Source organism: Vicugna pacos, unplaced genomic scaffold (assembly GCF_048564905.1).
Source record: "Vicugna pacos unplaced genomic scaffold, VicPac4 scaffold_19, whole genome shotgun sequence".
NCBI lineage: Eukaryota > Metazoa > Chordata > Mammalia > Artiodactyla > Camelidae > Vicugna > Vicugna pacos.
In genome coordinates, this window is record NW_027328740.1 from 77,232,540 (window position 1) to 77,255,506 (window position 22,967).

A 22,967-nucleotide genomic window follows, 5' to 3' on the forward strand; every position below is an offset into this window, starting at 1 on the left:
CTACATTACAGTGATCTATATGTTTATCTGATCAAGTGTTCTGAAATCTTTCAAAAAGCTCCCCAAATATAAAATTCTAATTAATTAAATAAAAATTAATTTAATTAATTAAAATTCTTTTAATCTCCAGTTAAGTTTGGGATGCTACAGAAGGCCCCTGAAACATCCCAAAGAGAGATTTTTAACTATAAAGTTTCATTTGGCATTTTAAATAACATGGAATTGTCAAATGAATCATAAAACTTCTAAGGTTATATTGAATGAGAAATATTATTAATATAGGTATTGTAGAAATTATATGGACTCCCTAAAATTCTGGTTTATCTGAAATGTTACCAGTGATAATTATGGGTATAGTGAACAGGTTTCTTTATTGATTATAGTGTAACGGTGTTTAACCATGCTTTTAAATATTTTGTCATTTATAGACAGTTAATTGTTTTCTTCTGATGGTTTTGCAAAATGCTTTCTCTTCAAGGAGATTTACTGATTTCTAATAAATTTCAAACTACAGCACTGAACTAAACTGGGTAAGACATTTTAAAGTTCTAATGAAAACTCTCATTAAAAGAATTAGTTACATGGGACTGATTAACCAGCTGAATATGGTTATAATTTTTGATATTGTTTGAAATACTACTGCCTTTTAACCTGTTTCCCAGACATAAAGAATCTCTTCTCCTTAAGCTAGTTATGGTTCACAGCAATTTGATAAATTATAACTATGTATACAGATTTGGAACAGTTATCTTTTCTCTCTATCTGATCCCTCAAAAGACTAAAAATACTTAGGTCCCCAGTGGCTCTATCAGACAAATTACGGAGATCATCTCCTAAGAGATATAGGAGTATAAAGGTATTTTAAGGATTTTAAAGAGAAAAGAATTTACCTAAATCTGTAAGGCAAAAATCCATGAAAAGCCTTGACGTGGCTTTCTTGGCCTTAGAAAACCTTATTAACATTCTACCCTGAGACTCCGTATTAAAACTTCCAACACAGTCAATTTAAAAAGCCTATATGATCAAATAATCAGATTTAATTTGTAAAGAAATTAATCTTGATTTGGCTATATTTGAGAAAACTGAGGGTAACTTTAGAGAGAAAAAAATTATATTTTAGTCGATATTAAATTCTAGTTTTGTTAATTGAGGTCCATATTTACTAAGACACTTCCCAGATCATTCCTTGCTGTTATGTCACACTGCTGTACAGTTTAATTGAATTATGAAAAGAATACTCTAGGTTTGATTCTGAAGCTCAGTAATCTATCCTTGGGTAAAATTCCAATGCCCCATGACCTGCAGCCAGGGGATTATACATACTGCAACAGGCATGACTTAAAGAACTGTCTCCAACCTGAATGGAAAGACCCTTTTTCAGATACTCTTAACTAGACCATACACACCAAAGCTGAAGGAAACGGAGTCTCCGATTCATTTCCTATCTGAAACAGCCCCTGCAGTGCACTGGCCTATAGAGTGCTGCTCACCTTAAAACAATGCCCAAATGGAGAAAAAGCTTCCATACCAGGATGAGAAGAAGACGACATCTGAGCTAGACTGCTGACCCAAGACACCGGACCAGGACTGTATACCAATTACTTTGATAATTTCTCCAACCTTTGATTATGAACTACTCCAATTGTTAAGTTTATGATAAATTACCTATGTCTAGTACTTCTGTGTTACCTTGGTGGGTTTCCCTACTCCAAGGCTCTTACTAGATAGCCCTCAGAAACGTTATTCTAAAAAGAATTTATAGTTCTGTTTAGGCCACTGTTGATCTTACAAGGTGGGAGATTTCAACAGGCCAATTAATACCTGCTCTGACCCTGACCATAAATATGAACTTTCTCATAGGATCAAACTCAGAAACACAAGCAAAATTTTAACCCAAAAATACAACTTCTCGACTATTAAATTCTTACTCGTGACTTTATTAACGTTACTAGCTGTATTACTTATATCCTGTCTATTTTATAAAATTGTTGTCTGTTACATTTCCCAATGTGTAACTAGGCCCACAAGATGGATGATGGCTAAACATCTTGAAGAAACAGATAAAATTTATAACCCTGAATAAAATAAATATAATAGTGTGATTCTAGGTATGGGAATGAGCAAAGATGGGTAAACACTTCCTGGATCATAATAGAGTAGTAAGACAGGTGATACAGAGAACTTTTAGTATCAACAGGGCCTGATAAAAAAAACTAACACCTTGAATGGCAACTCAGAAGATTCTTCACCTGAACTAGGAATGAGCCATCCTAGCACCGTGGGACAAAATTGGTCATGCAATGTCTCTCAAAATATTGGTCGAATTTAGGACCAAGGGGGAACACTGTGAATGAAAATACTACAATGTTCATGAAAATACTGCAACCATGTCAGTAAATAAAGAATGCTGAATCCAAATCATCAGCGGCTGCTGCCAACCCCCAGTGAGTTCATGCCTACAGCCCGGCCTCTCAGCCACTCACAGTGGTGCCCTCTGAGCAGACTCAGTGCAAGAAAGGACAGGATACTGGCCCTAGATAGCCAGGTGCTTGCCAAAGGAATGAATTCAATGACCCAAATGTTTGCTTCCCACCATACATAGAAAAGCAGTAAATACTTGAACTTGAGATATCTGGTTTTCTTTAGATAACAAGCAATATTTTATTGTTCCAATTACCTGATCTTTGTTGTAAAGATTCTATTTATCCTAGCTCCTCCACTACCTCTTGGGAGCAGTCCCTCAGAGTGATCTGAGAGGCTGTCATCCTGGCTCGAGTCCTCCAGCCAAATAAATCAAAGCCCTTAACATTTAGGCTGAACGTTTATTTCAATGACGTTCCAGAATAGACACAACTCATCAATTCTGTAATGGAACACACTGAATCAGGAACCAAAAGCGTGTTTTAGTCCAGAAAATCTCCAGGTTCCTATTTCTTCCTGTCATTATACAATCCCTCCAGAACTCATTACTTTGCTGTCTGCTCCTCTGGCAACCAAACTCAGAGAAGAGACAACTCAGCAGAGCGCCCTGCTGGGGAGAACACCCCGCAGAAGCACTGCAGGCTGCCTTCCCTCCCGCACGCTCTGCTGACCCTTGGTGTCCCCCGTGGAGACCAGGCCAACACAGCTCTTCCCAACAGCTGCAAAGTCGCACACGTTAAATAAATCATTTTATTTTATATGATATTTTACGTATATACCCATCTCTGAAAACAGCTTTGCCAGAAGCCCAAATCTTCAACATTAATCTGCAAAGGCAAATCAGGTCCCCAAGGGAAAACAAGTCTTAAGACGACGCTAAGGCCTCCAAAGTCCTCTCCACGACCATGAACCAAACTGCCTGCAGGTCTGCAGCTGCAGGAGGCTACATGTCTGCTTTTAAAGCAACACCTTTCTGCCCTCGGGTGCTACAATGCCCTTTTATGCCCTCCCATCACAGGGCAAGAGCAGCCGCTGCAGAACCTTGCAGGGCAGCACTGACAGGACTGGACAAAGGGGATCAGAGCTAAACAAAGCATTCTGATGACACGAGCTTGTCACTGTGTCTCTTTACAGATGTAGATATATATAGAGAGAAGTGGGGTGATATTGCTCAAAGTCACACAGCTAATAAGTGGCAAAGTATATAACTCTGCTCCTCCCTCCTGTGTGACGCCCAACTGGGACAACCACAGGGTTCTCTCGTGGCTGCCTGAACAGTCTTTTCCTATCACTCATGACACACAATAGTGTCTGAACTTAGCCTGCATTTGCAGCATCTTTTCCCTCCAGTTTCTCAGGAACAAGGCTGTTCGGGCCTGTATGAATTCCGGCTTCCTGAAATCTCCGTGCTCAGGCTGGTCTTGCCTGTGCATCCGGCCCGCTGCTCAGAGGCTCTTCCTCCCCTGCAGGAGGACGTTTCTAATCTTCACAGGGACACAACCTCAGGGGAGCTCTCCTCTCGCCCTCAGCATGGCAGGTGTCCCAGGCCTCATCCCGAGCAGCCCCGTTAGGACGGTGTCTGCCCAGCTCTGCTAGTCAGATCAGCAGCCTCAATGCCAGGGATTATACCCAGGTCACACTGCAAACCTACTGCCCGCCTCACAGCCCCCAGCCAGCAGGTCACCTGGAAGTCACAGCAAGTGCCCCACCCAATCCAGAAGTCTCTTCTTTTGCCAGCACCACTGATGAATGGTTTCCAACCTTCGGACAGTTTCGCACAAAACAGCACCTTCTACTGTGAAACGGGTGGTTTTTCTTCTGCGCCTCATCCTTACTGGAAACGTAAAAGGAAACCAAAAGGCCTTTTCTCAACCCTTTTCTGATGAAACCCTCCCACCCACAATACTCATATGCTCAAGAGCTTTGGATCCACATGATTTTCGTTCTCTTAGGCTAAGTGGCTCAAAAAACTAAGGGATTCTTTCTCCTTTGAGGGTATTAGCACTCAGTTTCTCGGCTTTAATCTGTTTTTGTCTCTCTCTTCAGTGACCCTAGCAGTTGCCACCTCTTACTCCCTTCAGCAGCCTCCCTCCCAACTTCAAGTCTAGGAAATCAGCTGTGATGAGGGGCATGGGGGCAGTCACAGAAGATGCAACTAAGGCACAGAGAGGCTACATAATTTGCCCAAGAAATCACCTTGAACCACCAACAGAGTGTGTCACGTCCCTCTGTTTAACTCTAATGCTAAGCAAGTTAACTTTTTGTAGATTATGGTTATAAACAGATGAGGTATGAAAATACATACAAGGACACACATCAACTCTAAGATATTCATTAACTCCACTATTTTGTTTCTATTTATTTTATTTCTATTAAAAAATTAAGAACCCCTGCAGTCAATATAGCAAAATGTTACTGGGTTTTAAATCCAGAATATACAGGGGTTGTGTCATTACTCATTCTTGTATGTATTTTCACAAGACAAAATGATTTGAAAGTCTCTCTCCCCGCCCCCTACTCACTACTGGCTCTCACCAGAGCTCCCAGACCACACATCTAACAGCCTTTCACTTTACCCACAGCTGAACTCATCAGTTTTCCCCCAGAACTCCCTCTGCTGCTTTCCCTCCTCAGAACACAGCAGGACCATTATTTAACTCATTAATCCACCCAGAAACCTGGGCCTTACTCCATCCTACCTTCACAGACAGCATTGATCCTTTCCTCTTTACCATCTAAACATGCCTTCAATCTGTTCGCTTTTACCCACTGACCGTCCCACCGCTCAATTGGAAGCCAACAACACTGCCCACCTGGACTCATGAGTCTCCCAGGTGGCCCCACAGCCACTCTCCCCTACTTGAGACAAATGTGATTGTGTCTCTCCCACGCTTTTGGACTCATTTCAGACCCACTGTTCTTAGAAGAAACTTCAATTTCTTCACCTGGTGAAGGTCCTTGCCATGAAACTGTCAGCTCAGGAAGGGCAGGACACACCCTCGTCCCTCGGCTCCACCATCTGGCAGAGCATCAGCTTGGGAGGATTGAGTTCTTAGCAAACTACTTCACTTATCCATACAAATCCATGGTAGATTAGAAAGATTTTAGATGTTAAGCTCGACTATTAATTTGGGGATTTTGCACTGGCAACCTGCAAGTATATATTCCAATTATTGTGTCTTCTTAAAACCATACCCAGATTAAAGGAGTATTTGTGGAATGTCTTCAGAGTAAAAGGGACTGTACTTTTACAGATTTTATGTTTTAAAATATGAACAACCCGGACAGGGTCAAAAATAGAACCGCCTCACAAGTGACAGAAGACAGGTGAGACGCATATAGCAACAGGTCACAAAGATGGTAAGAGCAAAATTGTTTCTCCAACCCCCAAAACATCCCTCCAAGAACTGAAAACTCAGAAATTTGAAAGTAAAATACTATCATATAAAGAAAGAAAATAAATAATCCTCTTCATCAGGGTTTCTAGATCTGACTGCAGAGTTATTAGCAGGCCATACTGAATCCTAGCACAGAAAAATCAGATGGACTAGTGGTGAGTAAGTTCCAGGAAAATGGCAGTAACTCCTCCACTTGAAAGAGGACACACACTCACTTGTTCAAGGTGATTGTAAACCACATTCTGCAGAAATTCAGAAGATTCAGGCACCGCTTCTAGATGGTGATGACACGGAAGGACGGCTTGGATGCATGCTTCTAACTGAGTCACCGGCATTCTTACACTGCAGGGGGAAATGGAGGCCCTCAGCCAAGAGCACAGTTGTTCCTGTCATGTATCCCAGGCCGTGCCTCGGGGACTCAGTGTACTGTAGCAGTCCGGCCCCAGGTGAGGACCCGCAGCGTGGCCCAAGCAAGCAGGAGGGGCACTGTGCTTGAGAAATCCCATCCCCCATGGGGGCAAGAGGGGCTGGTGTGGTTGTGTGAACCTATAAATGCTCATAGAAATACACCTGCATACATTGAAGTGATAAAATTAAAAGTAGCAGGCTATTTAACAAAATTTCAATTGTCAGTGTTAATTTTACCATTCCATTCCGCTTGTCCCCTGCACTCTGAGACAGGCTTAGGCTCTCTCACACATGCAGCTCTGATGCAATGGTTGTGAAGTTATTTTACTTTGCTGCAAGTGTCTTCGCTCCCAGTGTCACTGTGACTGTCGTCTCTTAACACAGTCAGATATCTTCCTGCATCTCTCCCTGAGTTCCTTGCTCCTGCTTCTCAGATCCTGAGATAAAGAACAGGTGAAGGCACATGACTGGAAAAGTCAATGTGGACTTGACCAAAGTCCTCAGTGACCCCCTAGGTGAGTGCTGCCCACCCCTTACCTTCGATTCTCAAGGTTCTGCCCAGGGTGACATCCAGCCAGGAGAGAGTCCTGGGCCCTATTAAAAGCTGTGTGGCTTGGGTGCAGGGAAAGCTGCAGGAGCTGGTTCTGTAGCCGGTCCCATCCACACCTCTGCTCCTCTCTCTCCCGAGGCAGCGCTGCCAAGCCCCCAGGCTCCCTGAGCTTCTGTCTTTCTCTTCTACTCTACTTCAAGCCCTTTTCCTCTTCCTTTACTCCCTGATTATCCCTAGCTGGAGTGATTTTTCTATCATAGAATCTGAAAAAATTTCCTGCAGCTGAAAAAGAGGTGCCAGACGTCAACGCGCATATGGTGGTTCCTGAATAGAGCCCCTGGTTAGGGGGACCCTCACCAACACTCACGGGGCATCAGGCATGTTGCAGGGTCGACCACCACCAACAAGAGTTTGCTGTGACACCAAGGCACGCACAGCATCCCTGCTCACTAAATTGTAGTTGTAGTCCTTTATTAAGAAGCAAAAATAAAAAAATTGCTCATGTTTCTTACTAAAATTATTTATGAGGGAGAAAAAGAAATTGTAATAGAAAGAACAAATTTCACTCCATGTTAGATGTGTTCATTTGGCTTTAATCCTGTACCTTGTTTTCTAGGCTCAGACTTGCTATCTCTGCACCTTTTGTAAAAGAAAGTTGCCTTTAGCCTGAAATATCCAGGAGGGCCTATTCTCCGGGCTCTGATCTTTAAGGATATTTGCTCTTCTACACTTATGTATAGATGGCAAGTTGTAAAATAGTGAATAACCTTTCTTTTTTTTTGGAGGTTTTACAGGGGCACCATAATTTGACCCACATGGACAGCTGCAGGAACAAAGGATTTCAAGGACAAACAATTCATACAGCAAGAAGTTTGCAACAACCAGCCACATCCCCGCCGCTTTTTAGTATAAAAGGAGACTGAATTCTGCCCTGGGGAAGAGAGTTCTACTGGATAACAATATGCCATTTTCTGGGTCTGCCAGCTTTACAAATAAAGTCTCTTTTCCTTACTCCAACATCTCATCTCCCGATTAATCGGCCTGTCATGCAGCAAGCAGAACGAGTTTGGACTTGGTAACAAATTGACTGCCTTAGAGGTAGTATGTCTCCACTGTTTCCTCATTTCCAGTATTTCACCACCTATCAATTTTCTATGCTTTTTAACAACATGAACAAAAAACCTATTACAAGGAATTGATTCCAGAGAAATAAAATTATTTCTACTCCTTCAAAACTTTTTTCTTTTCTATTTTATTTTGTTTCGCTTATTGAAAAGAAAATAAATTCAAATCTTTTTATTTCACGTATTTTTATAACTAGATATTGTAAATACTACAAAGATATTTAAATTGCAATAAAAATTGTTCATATATTAGTATAAAGATATATACACAATCAATGCAGATTAGGAAAGGAGTAGATATTTACTAAAAATCCACTGCACATCCAGTCTTTTACAAGCATATCCTGGAATATAAGCTCTATTATCCAGGGTCCCCCACCCCCAATCTCACTGCGGAGTCCCTTAGTAATCAACTACCAAGGCACCAGCATAGAACCATGAGATCACTATTTTAGGTATAAATGAGAGTATTAGCTCATTCAATTCTAAAACAGAAACCTTAAAATAAATACTGAACTTACTTACAGATAAACAAATTTGGACACAAAAAAGTACAGTTTCTCCCCAAATTCACAAAGATAATAACTGGTAAAGGCAAGATTTGAACTCATCTGCCTTGAATATAAAGCTAAGTTGGAAATCCCCTTCAACTGTGGAGGACCAGCAGCACAGCCTGTCACCCTATCTTTGTTCAGATCTGGCTTTAGACAGCCTGAGACAGCACCCCTTCCTATGGAACTCGAGGGCAAACAATAACAATAAGGATTTTATATTCAGTAGTTTCTTAGGTCTCAATTATATAAAGTGTCAGCAGGTCAGCAGAAAACTCTGGGAAATATGAGTGGGTCCAGAGCTTTTTGCTGATAAGAAACTCAATCTATCAGGACAGAGTGACCTTCCCATGAGAGGCCTCATGGACATAAACTAAAGGCAACTGAGCAATGAAAACTAGCAAGAACATGGAACTCAAGCAAGAAGGATCCCTACCATCCCCTGCCCAGTTGCCTCTTCACCTTTGTGGACAAGACGGCAGAAGGTCCATGTTCTTGTCCAAGTTACAACATCATGGATTCTCACCCATATAATATTACGACTCTATGCTGTCTTAAGTCCTTTCCAACTAAAATATGATGACACCAATATCTCAGCGGAATGTCTATGTCTCCACTTTCTCTCTTCTATTAGGAGACTATATCTATGGCCACAAAGCCGAAATTCAATTAAAAACACCATGCACGAAGCCTGGTGAAAGTCTGTGTAAGAGACATTGTTCTCAAGCTCAGTGAGTGAAAACTCAGAAAAAGTGGTCCTTATCCCTCTGCAAGTGGAAGGTAGCCTGATTGTGTGTGTGTATGTGTGCACACGTGTGTGTGTAAATCAAATACAATGTATTGTGGGATGTGCACAGATTTTTTTTATGTTACTATCATTTCATGAGGATGAGCCAACCTTTAAAGTAATTTGAATCTACTATTCTGAGAGAGTCTCAGGATCTTTTGGTGGAGGATGGGAAAGGGGAAAGGAAAGGAGGAAAGAAGTAAATGAAGCAAAGCTGTAAGTATACTGCTAGGGAAAGGCAAGACATTAATTTTGTTCCTACTTGCATCACACACAAATTAGGGACTGGCTTTCCCACATGTCTTGTCAAGCACTGAGTTGCAGAAGAACAGGTGACAGCCCATTTCTCACTGAGCTTGTGACTGTACGTGGCATCTTATAGACACTAATTACTTAACCTGATCAAACAATCTAGCAGCAGGCTGTAATTCTCCTATTTTGAGAGATAAGAAAACAGGAAGTGAAAGAGGGTATATAGCTTGACCAAAGTCAGAGGACAAGTAAACTAAAGAAGATGAATTCAAACTCAGATCTGAATGCAGAGTCTGATCTTCCCACTCCGAGGGCTGGAAATTCCTTAACACACAGGGTCCCCAGCTCCTCTGCTTTGTTCCTGGCACCAAGCATTTCCCATGGCGATATTCTCCAGTTCTCAGACACAGCGCTCTGTGCAGCCAATAACCTCCATTCGACCTTGATCATCTACCTGTCACGCCCACCAGGCTTCACCAGGCAAGAAAGCTGGCTTTCAACTGCATACAAAGCCACCCGTTTTATCCTGGACTCTTCAGCGGCTTTTCCAGCGTAAACGCAGCCATGAAAGTGCTCACAGTTTGTACATGAGCCACACTACCTCTCTCCATCTCTGTCCCCACCTATACTACTTTGCTATGACCATTTTGAGAATCTTGGAAACAAATTTTTAAAAACAGAAAAGAAAGGATTCTGTAACAAGTACTTAATACTTACAATTTTAAATGAGAAGTTACAAAGTGAGTATTTACAAACCGAATCTGCCTTCCTAGGTGTCAGTTTTAACAGTTAAAATATACAATAGCAAAAAATTCTGACTTAAATCATTAACAAAAACATCAACAATAATCTGGAATAAACTCAAAAATAATGCCCATGTTGTACATGGTGGAAGTACAGGACTGTACTGTGGGGTAAAGTAAGAGGTGTGAAAGTAGAGACATCAACATTTTGTATGGAGGAAAGCAGTTTTGTAAAAATGTACGTTCTCCTAAAGATAATTCAAAAGTACTAAAAAATCCCACGACAGCACTTCTTTTTTTTTTTAACTTGAAAAATTATATTAGAATTCTTCAGGAATAATAAAGTCATAATACTAACCAAGAAAATTTGGGATCGAAAAGAGAATCAAAAAATCGCACTGTCAGATATTAAATAAATGTTTACAATATGTAAGATATAGTGCTAGTGTAAGAAAGTAAGATTGATAAAAATAAACCATGAGCTCAAAAAGAGACTCTAGTGTACATAAGTATTCTTTACAGGTGGGATTTCAAGTTAAAAAGCAAAGTAGGAATTCAATAATTGTCTTGGGACAATCAGAGAATCCCCTGGAAAAAACAAATTCTATTCCAGTCATAATGACCGCAAGAAAAATTACAGAATGTGATGTGAATATTAGAAAGTACTAATAAGAGCGAATATAATTCTTTGCTCATACTAATTCAACTTCTCTTCACTATAACAAGTACCATCATCATCTCCATCTTAGAGATTAAAAAAACCTACAGAAGAAATTTATACCATTATAAGAAAGTATTTCTAAGAATAATATCAGGAATAAAACCCAAAAAGAAGACATTTACAATCTTAAGATTATTTTGGGCCACAACAAAAATGAACCTACTGAACAAAATGAAAGGCAAAATATGACAAGGAAAAGCTCTCTGATACATGTTGATGAAGACAAGGGGTTAATGTTCATAATATACATAGAGCTGTCACAAAGCAACAAGAAGCTGCCTCACTTAAATGTGTGCAAAGGACAAAAGAGATCATTCACTTTTTAAAAGTCAGATGGCTAATGAGTGAAAAATGCTCAATACCTCACTGGTCATCAAGTGCAAATTAAAACAATGAAAAAGTACTTTTGCTCATCATATTGGCACATATTTTTAAAAGATATTCTAGCTAGTGTCCATCTTTGAGAGAACAAACTGTGAGCGATCTTTTGGAGGATGACATGTCAATGGATATGTAAACTCTGAAAAACGTGTGTACACACAGGCTGAACTCCACATTTTGGAATCGTTTCATTTAGAAAAATTCAGTTCAAAAAGATGTACTTATCAGAGCATTTACACAGCACTGTTTACAATGGTGAGAAGAAAAGCTGAAGTGAAATCATATCCAGCGATAGAGAATTGGTTACATAAGTTATTCTACATCTTTTCATGCCCCACAGGAGAAGGAATTTCTAGATTCACTTGAAAGGAGCCTGTGATTTATGTAGTTGTCACATCCAAGGACTAAATTTCCAGAAAACTTAACGAAAATAATACTCATACAAGATCACAGGAATGTTTGTATAAGAAGTATGCCAGTCAAACACCCTTTCTGACAGTGGAAAATGGAGAAAACTTAAGTGTCCACCATCAAGACAATGATGCGGTAAATCACGGTGAGCTGTGGGCACTAAAGTTCCGGTGTTTCGGCGTGGTCCAAGGCCTTGTCCACAGTACGCTCCCACGAAAGGTGTCCTTACACAAGAGACCAAACCTGCATATCAGGAAAACCCTCTACTCTATCTGAAAGGACCGGGTGAGTCTGGAGAGAGAGGACGTCTGTGATATATACCTGAGTGAATAAACCGAGCTGCAGAAAACATATAGTATGGCCTTATTTTTCAATAAAGCATATATACACACACATAGACATAGATTTCTCATATACGTGTATGTATGTGTTTATTTATATGACACAGGCATAAAGGTCATGAAATATATACTCCACATTGTCAGCAGTTTTTACTCTCAGGAAAAAAGGGGAAGGAAGTAGGGGACTTTCGGTAACACAACAGATCTCTTTTCAGAATTTCAGTTAAGTATACTTGGAATTTAAAAGTTTATTTAAGTCCAAAGTAAAATGGACGAGGACTCCACAAGACAGAATGCTATACTAGTCATTAAAAATCATGCCAGGGGAGATAGAATATTGTAGAAAAATGTGTAATAAGCCGAATGGAAAATGGAGGTCTCCACACAGTATACAGGCACACATTGCTCGCTGGTTTTTATGACAGAGGTAATACACACTGATGAAAAGAACAGAAAATAGATGTTAATGTGTTAATTATTATCTCTGAGTACTGGCACCAGGATAGATCCATTTGACCCTTTTTTCATACATTTATATTAAATACACACTATTTTTCATCTGAAAAATGCATTTTTAGATGTCTAGTACCACACATTGGAAAATTACACGAGTACTTACAGAAACAAATAACTAGGAGACACCGCAGCAGCGTCACAAAGTGTAGAAAGGGCGATCCTGAATAACACCGCGCAGTTACATAAGGACCCACAAAGTGAGAGCACCTGCTGTAACAGGGCGCGGCCCCCTTCCATTTGTCAGATGTGTCTTCAGGGCTGAGGCAGTTCTGAGCACGGCCAGTGTCAGTGCTGGTGTCTGGATGGATGCCACTGGAGGTGAGGGCACCTGCAAGCCGAGAGGAAGAACAGAAATCATCCTCTGCTTTTTCTGTCTTGTTTCTTTGTTACTTTTAAAGAGAGGCGGAAATAAGATAAACTGGATCTTTCCTACTGAAACTTCAGTAATGAAACCATTTTTAAAGTGATCACAACTTATATTCTGCCTATGACTGTCTTTTCAACAAAGCATCATATTTATAAAATGTTAATTAACTCAGTTAATTAACTCCCTGTTGAAACATTCTAGTAAAGAGCATGAACTGCAGTATGTAAAAGAACCACACCTGCAGTGACTAGCTCAGCTGTCTTGACGGCAGTGCAGTCAGCCCCCACCATCCCGTGGCCCTGAGCTCCTGATGCTGGTAAGAGAGCGCGCTGCTGCCTCAGATGGAAAGAAAAGGTGAAAGCATTTTCTGAAATCTACAGCACTGACAAAACATAACTGATAAATCCCAGGCTCCTTTGAGGCTGTCATTTTCCGTTTCTGGCCAACACCCGTCAATGAGCAGAACCACCCCATTCCCGAGTCATGGGACTCACGTGGGCAGAAGTTTTGGAGAAATTTCCAGGTATAGAATGTAAACCAACTATACATAAAACTCTGAAAAAGAAAAGATGCAATAATCTGATTTTGGAAGACACTAAAATATTCTCCTAAGCCTTAGTACTTGGAAAGGCTGGGCTTCTACTAAGCCACTTATTTATTTCACAGCCAATGAGCATCTCCCACAAACCCTGTTTCCCTGTGTCTGCTGGGAGCTTCAGGCACATTGATGTTGTCTATCTTATAAGTCACAAGGCAGAGGCGTGTGTCTCACGCTGGCAACTCTCACACAGGCTCAACTCCTAGCCTCACTGTATGAACTTGGCCCCATTTTCTCACCTGTTTATTTGGTACCTGTTCTTCTGTAAGCTGCCTGAAATGCTTATTGAAACAAGTCAGAAGAATGAGTGGGTAGAGAAATGGACAGATGGACAGGTGAGAGATGGGCAGAAAAACAGAGAGTCTCCAAGAGAAGGGGAGCAATCAAAATTACCTATGCAAAACCCTCTTCTAGTCAGGGAAGGAAACCACCACGGAGAAGTGTGAAGAGGCAGGTTGCTTAGGACTGTTTCCTGGATTCCATGAAAAGTCACACCAAGAGATGAGAGGGTAGAACTCTAAATAATAAAAGAAAAAATCATGCATGTTTGAAAAATATATCTACATTATGTACTTTCTAAAGAATAGAGTCAAATTAGCAAGGCCCAATAACACAATCCTTGGGTATATACAGAAGTGAGAATCCCATCTCCAATCTGCAAGGCATCCCTTTGGAGCACTGAGAGTCTACAGGGTGCAGTCATAAAGCCATCACCGCAAAAGCGATGCTATCCTGCACTTACGAGGAAAGAGCAGCTGTGCTCGGTCTGCCTACACGTGTCTTTTACACCCCTCAGCACCTCTACGGGGGAGGGACGCCTAGCGAGCCCCATCTCTGCAGGACAGAAAACAAGTCCAAGAGAGGCTAAGCCGACCTACCAATTCTCCATCTCACAGGACTTGTCACTCCAGACCAGGACTCGAACTCGGACCCACGTTTGTAACCACAGTACTACCGTATTTTATGTGCTTTTTGTGTGTATAATACATTTGTTTCTGGCATGAAAGGGTATTTAATAAATGATCGGTTGTCTTGTCTATCTCATTAGTTCACAATCTTTATATTTTTGAATTGTACTCTTCCCCTGGAGAAAGGAACGGAAAGAGCGGGGGTCAGAATGAGGTGGGGCTCCATTCTTTATCTGTTGCCTCATCTCATCCAAGTCCCCAAACAGGGAGAAAGAGCAAATGTTCTCTTCATCATTTAAAGAGAGGGCTCCAGTGACGGTGACTTACTCAACCCCAAAACCAAGTCTGGGGGAAGGGCACATGCAGCAACGAGAGCAGTATCACCTGTAGGAAGGCAAAAAGAGCTCAGGGGATGGCTCAATGGGTCAGCCTGATTTCATTTCAATCGATAATACAATAGCACACTCTAAAAAAACTAGAATGCAATGGATTTCCTCTTTCTTGACATCTAGCAAGTTTCCACATCTCACATGTAACATTATCACGAACTAGTGAAAGGAAGAGTCCACAGACAAGGAAAATCAATGCCACAGGCAGGCTGAAACACAGGCTGGAGGAAAGGAAGGGAAAGGGCATAGTAAAGAAGAGGGGAAATTCTGGGAAAAAGACATCATCACAAGGACTCTCAAGCATCATCCAGCAATCATATAATCATTCTTTCAAGAGAGAGTTACTTAGGTCCTATTTTGTGCAACATTGTACAGTGGGCGAAGCAAGAGCACAGCGTCCATGGTGGCAGCAAGCTGCGGAGCTCCAATACACTTCTGATCCCGGTACCTTGCACACTTGTCCTCAGTATAAAGGCAAAATATATAGTAAAATAATCCAATGTAAACTCTATGCAATGCTGAAAAAAATTAAAGAATACCTAAATACCTGGACAGACACACCACGCACATTCCTGAATCAAATGACAGCATTCTTGGGATGGCAGTGCTCCCCAGAGCGATCCATATATTCAACGTGGACTCGATCACAATCCCAGTGGGTTCCTCTGCAGAAACTGACTATCTGCTGCTACAATTCATATGGGAATTCGAGGATCTCAGTAACCAAACCGTACTTGAAATAGAAGAACAGTTTGAGAGGACTTGTAATTCTCAATTTCAAACCTTACAACTGTATCTCCAGGTGAGATTAGAGGCCATTTTTAAGTTATAATTGTGTTTATCCTTATTTTCTAAATTCTGTACAACGAATATACCTGTTAGAATAAGAAATTTAAAAAGTAAGGTATCTTTTAAAACATGCAAACCTATTCATTCATTGGGAAAAAAATATTTTGACTATAAAGAAGTAAACAAATATCTAGTGAAAAAGGACTATTTAAAAACAAGAGTGCATTTACATTTTTTGTAAATTGGAAACTGAAAAGCACAAACACATCAAGTTTCTAGGGAGAGTGTTGCAACATATTAATTGTTATTTCCAAAATTCTAATTGAACAATGAAAACTCAAGAAAGAGAAAATCTTGATTGACAGCCAACTGCAAACACATGGAGAGCAAAGGCCTAGAAATCACAGTTCCTTTAACTCTGCTACTAACTCAATAGGAGAGGAAATTCCTCAGTGAGGGGACAGTGGAATCCCATGCATAAGACAGGATACACAGTACAAACTGCACTAGAATTGGGGGTGATTTCCATAGAAGAATTCTAAAGTTACAACATTGATGAAAAACTATAAAAACACTGACAGACAGATTAAACACACAGTCATATATATTATATAAAAACATATGAATTCTGCCCCCATGTTGCATAGAAATACAAACATATTTGTTCATTTATGGGCACTGATTACTTTATCCCAGGTAGAATATTTCAACTAAAATAGATAATCAATAATACACTCCTCTTGTCAAAACTAGTTGATAAGTTACTCTGCTATGTATGCATAATGTGTCTAAGATAGATTTAAAATTAGTGAAAAAGATTTTTGTATGGTTTCTTGAACCCTTCTCAAAACACCAAGCTTAATTTTAAAATAAATCTGAGCAGTATTTCTATATGATCTTTTCCCTTGTGAAATGAACAACACAGTCTGTTGTCAAAATTCTTTCCTTACAATGATTCACGAGCACCGTATACTCACAAAACTGCTGGACAGCAAGGCACTATCCAGACACTGTGACAAATCAAATGAAACACAAGGAAGACAGTGACCCTATTCTGCAGGGCTTATAATCTGTTCCAACACCGGGTTTTTATTTGATTTGTTTGATTGGTTAGAAAAATAAAATCACTCAAGTACATTCTTCTTTGAGCATTATGTAAATCATGACTCTCTTTTTAGTGTCATGAGCAGGAAAGACTTGAGTATGAATTGATTAGATCAACTAGGCACAATCATCGCTGGAGCCTGTGTAATAAATAAGTACATGAGATCTAAAATAAACCTACACAGATCTCTGCAAGGAAAATGAAGAGGTGAGTTCCCCAATGAGAAAACAAACAATCAAGAAATCAAAAAAGGAAAACTTTTTCATTAATGATTCCAGGCAGTAGTGGAGCATGGTGGTGAAGATCACAAATGCTGGGGACAAACATGAGGGTCTGAAATCCCACAGCACTGGGTAGCTGTGACACTGATATTTCAGTGAAATTTTCTGCACCTCAGTCTCCTATCCATAGACTGGGGACAGCCACAGCACCCATCTCCTAGAACAGTCTTAAGAATTAAGTTATTTTTTATATAAAAGTTTAAATAAAATACCTCAGATTTTAAATATTACCCCAAAAGCTCAAGGAACAAAGAAAACAGTGATAAATTGGAGTTCATCAAATGTTAAAAATTTGCTTCAAAGGACACCATCCAGAAGGTGAAAAAACATCAGAGAGGAGAAAATTTTTTCAAATTATTTATCTGATTAAGTATTTGTATCTTCAAATAAAAGAAAAAACTCCTACAACTCAACAAGAAAAAGAGAACTCAATTAAAATGTGTATAAAGTATCTGAAAATGTATTTTTCAAAGAAAATATACAAATGGCCAATAAGCACAATCAAACGATGTTCAATATCATTAGCTGTAAAAGAAATCAAGTCAAAACCACTAGGAGAAACCGCTTCACACTTACTACAATAGGTTATAATAAAAAAAATGTGTAACAAGCACTAATGAAGACACAGAGGAAGCGGAGCGCGCAGCCCTTGCTTTTGAGGATGTAACACAGGGTGGCCACTTTAGAAAACAGCCTGGCAGGTCCTCAGAGAGTTGAACATTTGGTTTATGAATGACCCAGCATTTCTGCTCTCTGGTCACACAAGTAAGAGAACTGAAAACAAATGTCCACATAAAAATTCCTACAGGAGTATTCACGGCGCCATTACTCTTCACAAACAAAAAGCAGACACAACACAAACGACTATCACCTGATGAATGGGTAAACAGTAGGGCCCAGATATACAGTAGAATATAATTCAGCAATAGCAAAGCATAGAGTACTGACCCAGGCCACAACCTGGAAATACATTGAAAAAGTTACTCAGTGTGAAAGAAGTCAGTCACAATAGACAGTTCCATTTACATGAAATAACTTGTTTTACATGAAATGTCCAGCACAGGCAAATCCATAGAGAGAGAACAATGGCTGCCTGGGGCTGGGGGAGGATGAGGAAGATGGGAATGACTGCTTGTGCATACAGGGCTTCCTGTTGGGGGATGAAAATATTCTAAGATTGACTGCGATGCACAATTCTGGGCTTTGAGTAAAAACCGCTGCACATTTTAATGGGTGAATTGTATTAAAACTGTTAAGGACAAAAGCACCTAGGGCCAGAACCTTCAAATAGTAAATGCAAATTGCTAACTTTTATTACAGGAAAAAGAAACTGCCCTCAGCATGAAAGCAGGAGATCGGCAAATATGGGTTAACAGAATTGGACAAGAGCATTTCACTTGAAAGAGTTGCTGAGTGTACACGAAATATTCAGAAATAGGAAAATCAGCTTGACATCACGAAGAAGCATTCTGCTTCAAATGCAGATCAAGGATTCGGCAAGCCCAGCTGCTAGAAATAACCAGAGAAGAAACCTGGTTCTTACAACAAGCACCAGAGCCAACAAGGAAATGGTGGTGAGGAAAGCAGGCAGCCAAAAATCTGGAACAGTTTGCTACAAATAATTTCTCCACTGAAAATTCAAAAATAAAATGAAAGTGATGCAATGCTGAGCTGGCCTCACGTTAAAGGGCTTCCTCTGCTGCTCGACAGTTCTGTAACCCCGAATGAGAGACTCAGGAGAATCAGCATGGCTCCTGGCAGTCCCCAAGTGACTGCCCTCCAGCACGTTTACCACCATCACATCTGCCAGGGTTGTATTGCAGAGAAGAGACCAACTTCTAAAAGGCACAGGAAATGTTTACCAGGGAAGAAAAGGCTGCTGTCAGTCCTGGGACAGAGGCAGTGTGAGCAGAGGCCAGAAGGCTGCAGGTGAACTGGAGCAGACCTGGGGCAGGAAGGGACCACGGAAGAGCAGATCTCAATTTTCTACTCTCTCTCCCTAGAGGTAGGAGAGATAAAGCCTGCATCCTTCTCACCTGGAACTGTGGGTTCTGGCTGGCAGAAGTCTTACGTACAGGGAATGAATACTCAAGACTCTGTGGAAAAAGTCACGAAAGAGAGAGGGCGTAGGGACCCAACTCCACGAGCCTCTCAAATGATCCCATATTTATTGTGTATAATCAAAGGAAAACGTCATTAACAGTTGTGTGATAGTAAGCAGGAACTTGGGGAAAGAAGGATGAGACAGAGATTGTAGAATCCACCATGAGTACAAAGGCTTAGTGTATCTTTAGGTAAGTCATGGGGTGAGGGGAATAAGATACATTCTTTAGACATGTGAATTACAAAGCAGACCACCAGACCAGCTAGGTCCTTGCTTGGGGGATAATAGAGTATCTAACTGCACACAAGCCCAGCCTTTATAGCTGTGGGCCTGGGTCATTGCTTTGCGATGAGCAGAGTGCTATCTAAAACATCATCTACGCAAGCAAAGCATTATCTCTGCTTTTTAAGGCAAGGAGACAGGAGTGAGGATGCACAGGCACTTGCTTGCAAAGCAGTTACTAAGCATACGTTTTCTTCTTAAATTTGACAGGCGGCTGGGGTCTGTTACAATTTGTTAACCCAATCATGGGCTCCCACATGGAACCATTATGGAGGACACCCTAAGGTGACAAATCCTGGCTCTGGGTCTTTTCCTGCCAGCTTCAGCCACTCTAGCAGAGTCTAGGCACATTCCTGAATAATGATCATACAGAACCACCCACACTGTTAACTCCTGGTGCTTGAAACTTAATTTTAGCTCTACACAACTTAACGTAGAAAAGTTTCAGAAATAAAAGATATCATATTTACTTTATATCTCATCATAGGACTGATTTTTCTGATTGCTCTAAGCTGCTTCTTCTTGGTAAAGCACCTAATTCTGCAGGTGAATTCAGTACTTTCTTTGGGCATAACTAGCCAGTTTGGGCTCACTAACTTCTATTGGTCAAATACCGATACACTTAATTGATTTCATTGTTCATCAATTTCAGCTGGGAGCAGAGGGAGTGTCACTCTGTTCCTCAGCCCACCCTCAACCCTTATCATCAGCAACTCAGGCCTCCGGAAACCAAAAAAAGCTTTTGTTTCCCTTCTACAGTTTCAACAAACCCAACAGGATACATAAGCCTGGAGAAAGAATTCAACACAAATGTTAAAACAAAAATCAATAAACCTGAAGCAACTCCATCTCCGAATCATGATACACAATGACATGAGATTAAGTGTGTCAGGCCCAAAGCATGGGTGAGCCTGACCACCTGATTTCTATTCTTCAAAGGAAGGAAAGTTTTCCTATTTTTTATTATCACTCTGTCATTGTTTCTGATTAAGCCAAAAACTAGTTTATGAAATAATTAAGCATTGAAATAACAGATTTTTGTTGTATCAATTACAGAAGGCATTCAGAGGTGTTAGGAAAAACCACCTCTGTAAAAAATGCAAAATTTCTTCCACTGTGAAGAACACGTATACAAAATGCAACAGAGAATTCAAGCTCTTGTGGAGAGGAGCAAAAGCCACAGAATCAAAGCAAAGTCATTACTATGAGTCAACTCAAAATTCACTGGACAATCATGTTCAATGCATTCAATGAAATTTAAAGGCATACTGCAAACCATACACTTAATGATCTGCAGGCTAGAGGAAGAATTTCTCTCTTTAACAGACAAGAGTAATCAATAGGGTGCCCCACCAAACAAGGACCAAAGAACAATCAGGTTTTTAACAGTTCTGATATATCAGCATTTTCTAAAGATCAAAATCCAGAAATTTTAAACATTGATTCACACCACAATGAAACAAGCACTTAAAAAAAAAGAAAAGAAAATAAGCACATAGAACATGTACATAGATCAATGAGAATTTCTTGAGACGCTGGAAGAAACAGGCTATAGTCTTTTACTTGAGAAATAAAACTACTTTTAAAGATAAATGCTAAAACACATTTCATCATTCATGTTGCCTTGAAAAATCTGAGGCACTTGTATCTGATTAGAAAAGCAATTCTGAGTAATAGTGTGTTACAATTCAGAGCCAGTTTGCTTTAGAAGAAAAGAGAAAAGAAAAGCTACCGTTTCTCATATACTGCACAAAGTGTGAAGTGTCTCTCTGCCTCTTTCTCCTCCCGTTTTCTAAGCTCATGCTTCCCAACCCTTCTGAAACAAGTATGAGAACCTCTTATTCCCGCCAATATGCCAAATGACAAAAGAAAATCAATTTATTTGTGTAAGTATATGCTTAAACCTTGAACTGGAAGAGAAAGATATCAGAAGTCTATATGGAACTTATTTCTACATTCCTGAAATCACACACACAAACGTTCACACAGACACAGACACAGACACATACCCCCTGGATTACTGGGAAATTCACAAACTTAGGATTTCCATCTTCTAGAAGATAACTTTGTAGTTAGTTTAAAATACAAAACTGTCAGCTTTGGAAAGCCTTGATCACCTGCTAAACCATCCAAATATCAAAGAGACCCAATTAGCCTTCTCGGTAGAATGTAATTTCCCATGATGGCAAAACATACCCTAAAAAGTCCTTGATCTAAGTCTCGTGTTTATCACTAGCTATGATCGTTTTTAAGCACATTAACAGATTCAGAAACTTATGTCTCAACAGCATTTATTCTTATTGAAATAGTATACGTGTTCATTTGCCTATACAGAGACCAGGTCCCATGATGGAGTTTAAGAGCTATTTTGTGTATTGCAATATTTATTTTTAAGTGCAGAAAAGGAGGATGGGTATTACTCAGTTGTAGAGCACCTGCATAGCATGCACAATGTCCTGGCTTCAGTCCCCAGTACCTCAAAAAAAAAATAAATAAAATAAGGGCATATTTAAAAATGAGTAAAGTTATAAAAAAATGCAGACTAAAAACCACTGCAATCTAGGAGACACAATTACAATAAAAAAAACAAGTTTCTATCAATTATTGGCTATTTGCCAATCGCAGAGACAACCAGAAATCACACCTGATAACCATCACGTGTGATTCTCAGCAACCCTACTAAGTAGACACGGTTGGGAAACCAGGCTCTGCAGATGAGGAGACGGAGCTCAGAGGAGCCGGGGACGCTGACCGTCCTGCTTCCCGTGACACCACATCAGCCCAGGGCAAGCGCTGACGGAGCTGCAATGAGGGGACACCCAGCTGCATGGAACCTTGGGGCACTGGGGAGTCCCAGAAAACACTAAAAACTGTTCAGTGAAAAACCAGCTCAAATATAATACACTGTGCCACATTCTTTAAACAGGGAACATGAGTGAGACCTTTTTGATGCCTCCGTGTCCTTTCTGCCATCGTCAGTTACTTGCCCTCACAGCGTGACCAGTGATGAACTGGACCCCATATGAAGCGCACTCAGATGGCAGAGCATTTGAAGCTGTTTTATGAAGTTTGTAAGACTCTGTCTGTGCCTCACACAGGCGGTCATCCATCACTTCTCACCGGTGTGGATGTACCACCTGAAATCACTCCTTTCTGCTTTTTAAAATCCCTTCATCTACTCCAGACTTTTCAATAGCAAAGAAGCAGCTAAACCACAGACAGTGGACAGCTTTTCACCAAATTTCTTGAACAGCCCATCGGACTACCTGGAAGCCCTTTACTTTTATTAAACCCACTTCCAGGTACTTCATCATTTTCGGATTGGTGGACTTGGCCTCTGACTGAGCTACTCAGAGAGCTCCCAGCCTCACATCCGTGAGAGGACCCTGCTGTTGGGAGAAATCAGTGAGAAAGGCGTACATCCCCCAGTCATGTCTGCATGGCTAGAAGTGCCACAACGTGCTAAAAATTTATACCATCATAACCCCTGGGCTCCCATGGACTGGTTTCACATTAACCAAACTCATGAGACACTGATGC

At 40.5% G+C, this 22,967-nt stretch overlaps 1 protein-coding gene across 1 annotated transcript in view; it reads right to left on the reverse strand.

Annotated features, from left to right (window-relative positions):
• The window catches only part of LOC140693567 (uncharacterized), a 102,086-nt gene that overhangs the window by 58,781 nt on the left and 20,338 nt on the right, over positions 1-22,967 (reverse strand). Inside the window, exon 4 of the mRNA XM_072957355.1 lies at positions 12,812-12,932. Within this exon, the coding sequence (XP_072813456.1) occupies positions 12,812-12,932 (121 nt within the window). The remainder of the gene's footprint in view (positions 1-12,811; positions 12,933-22,967) is intronic.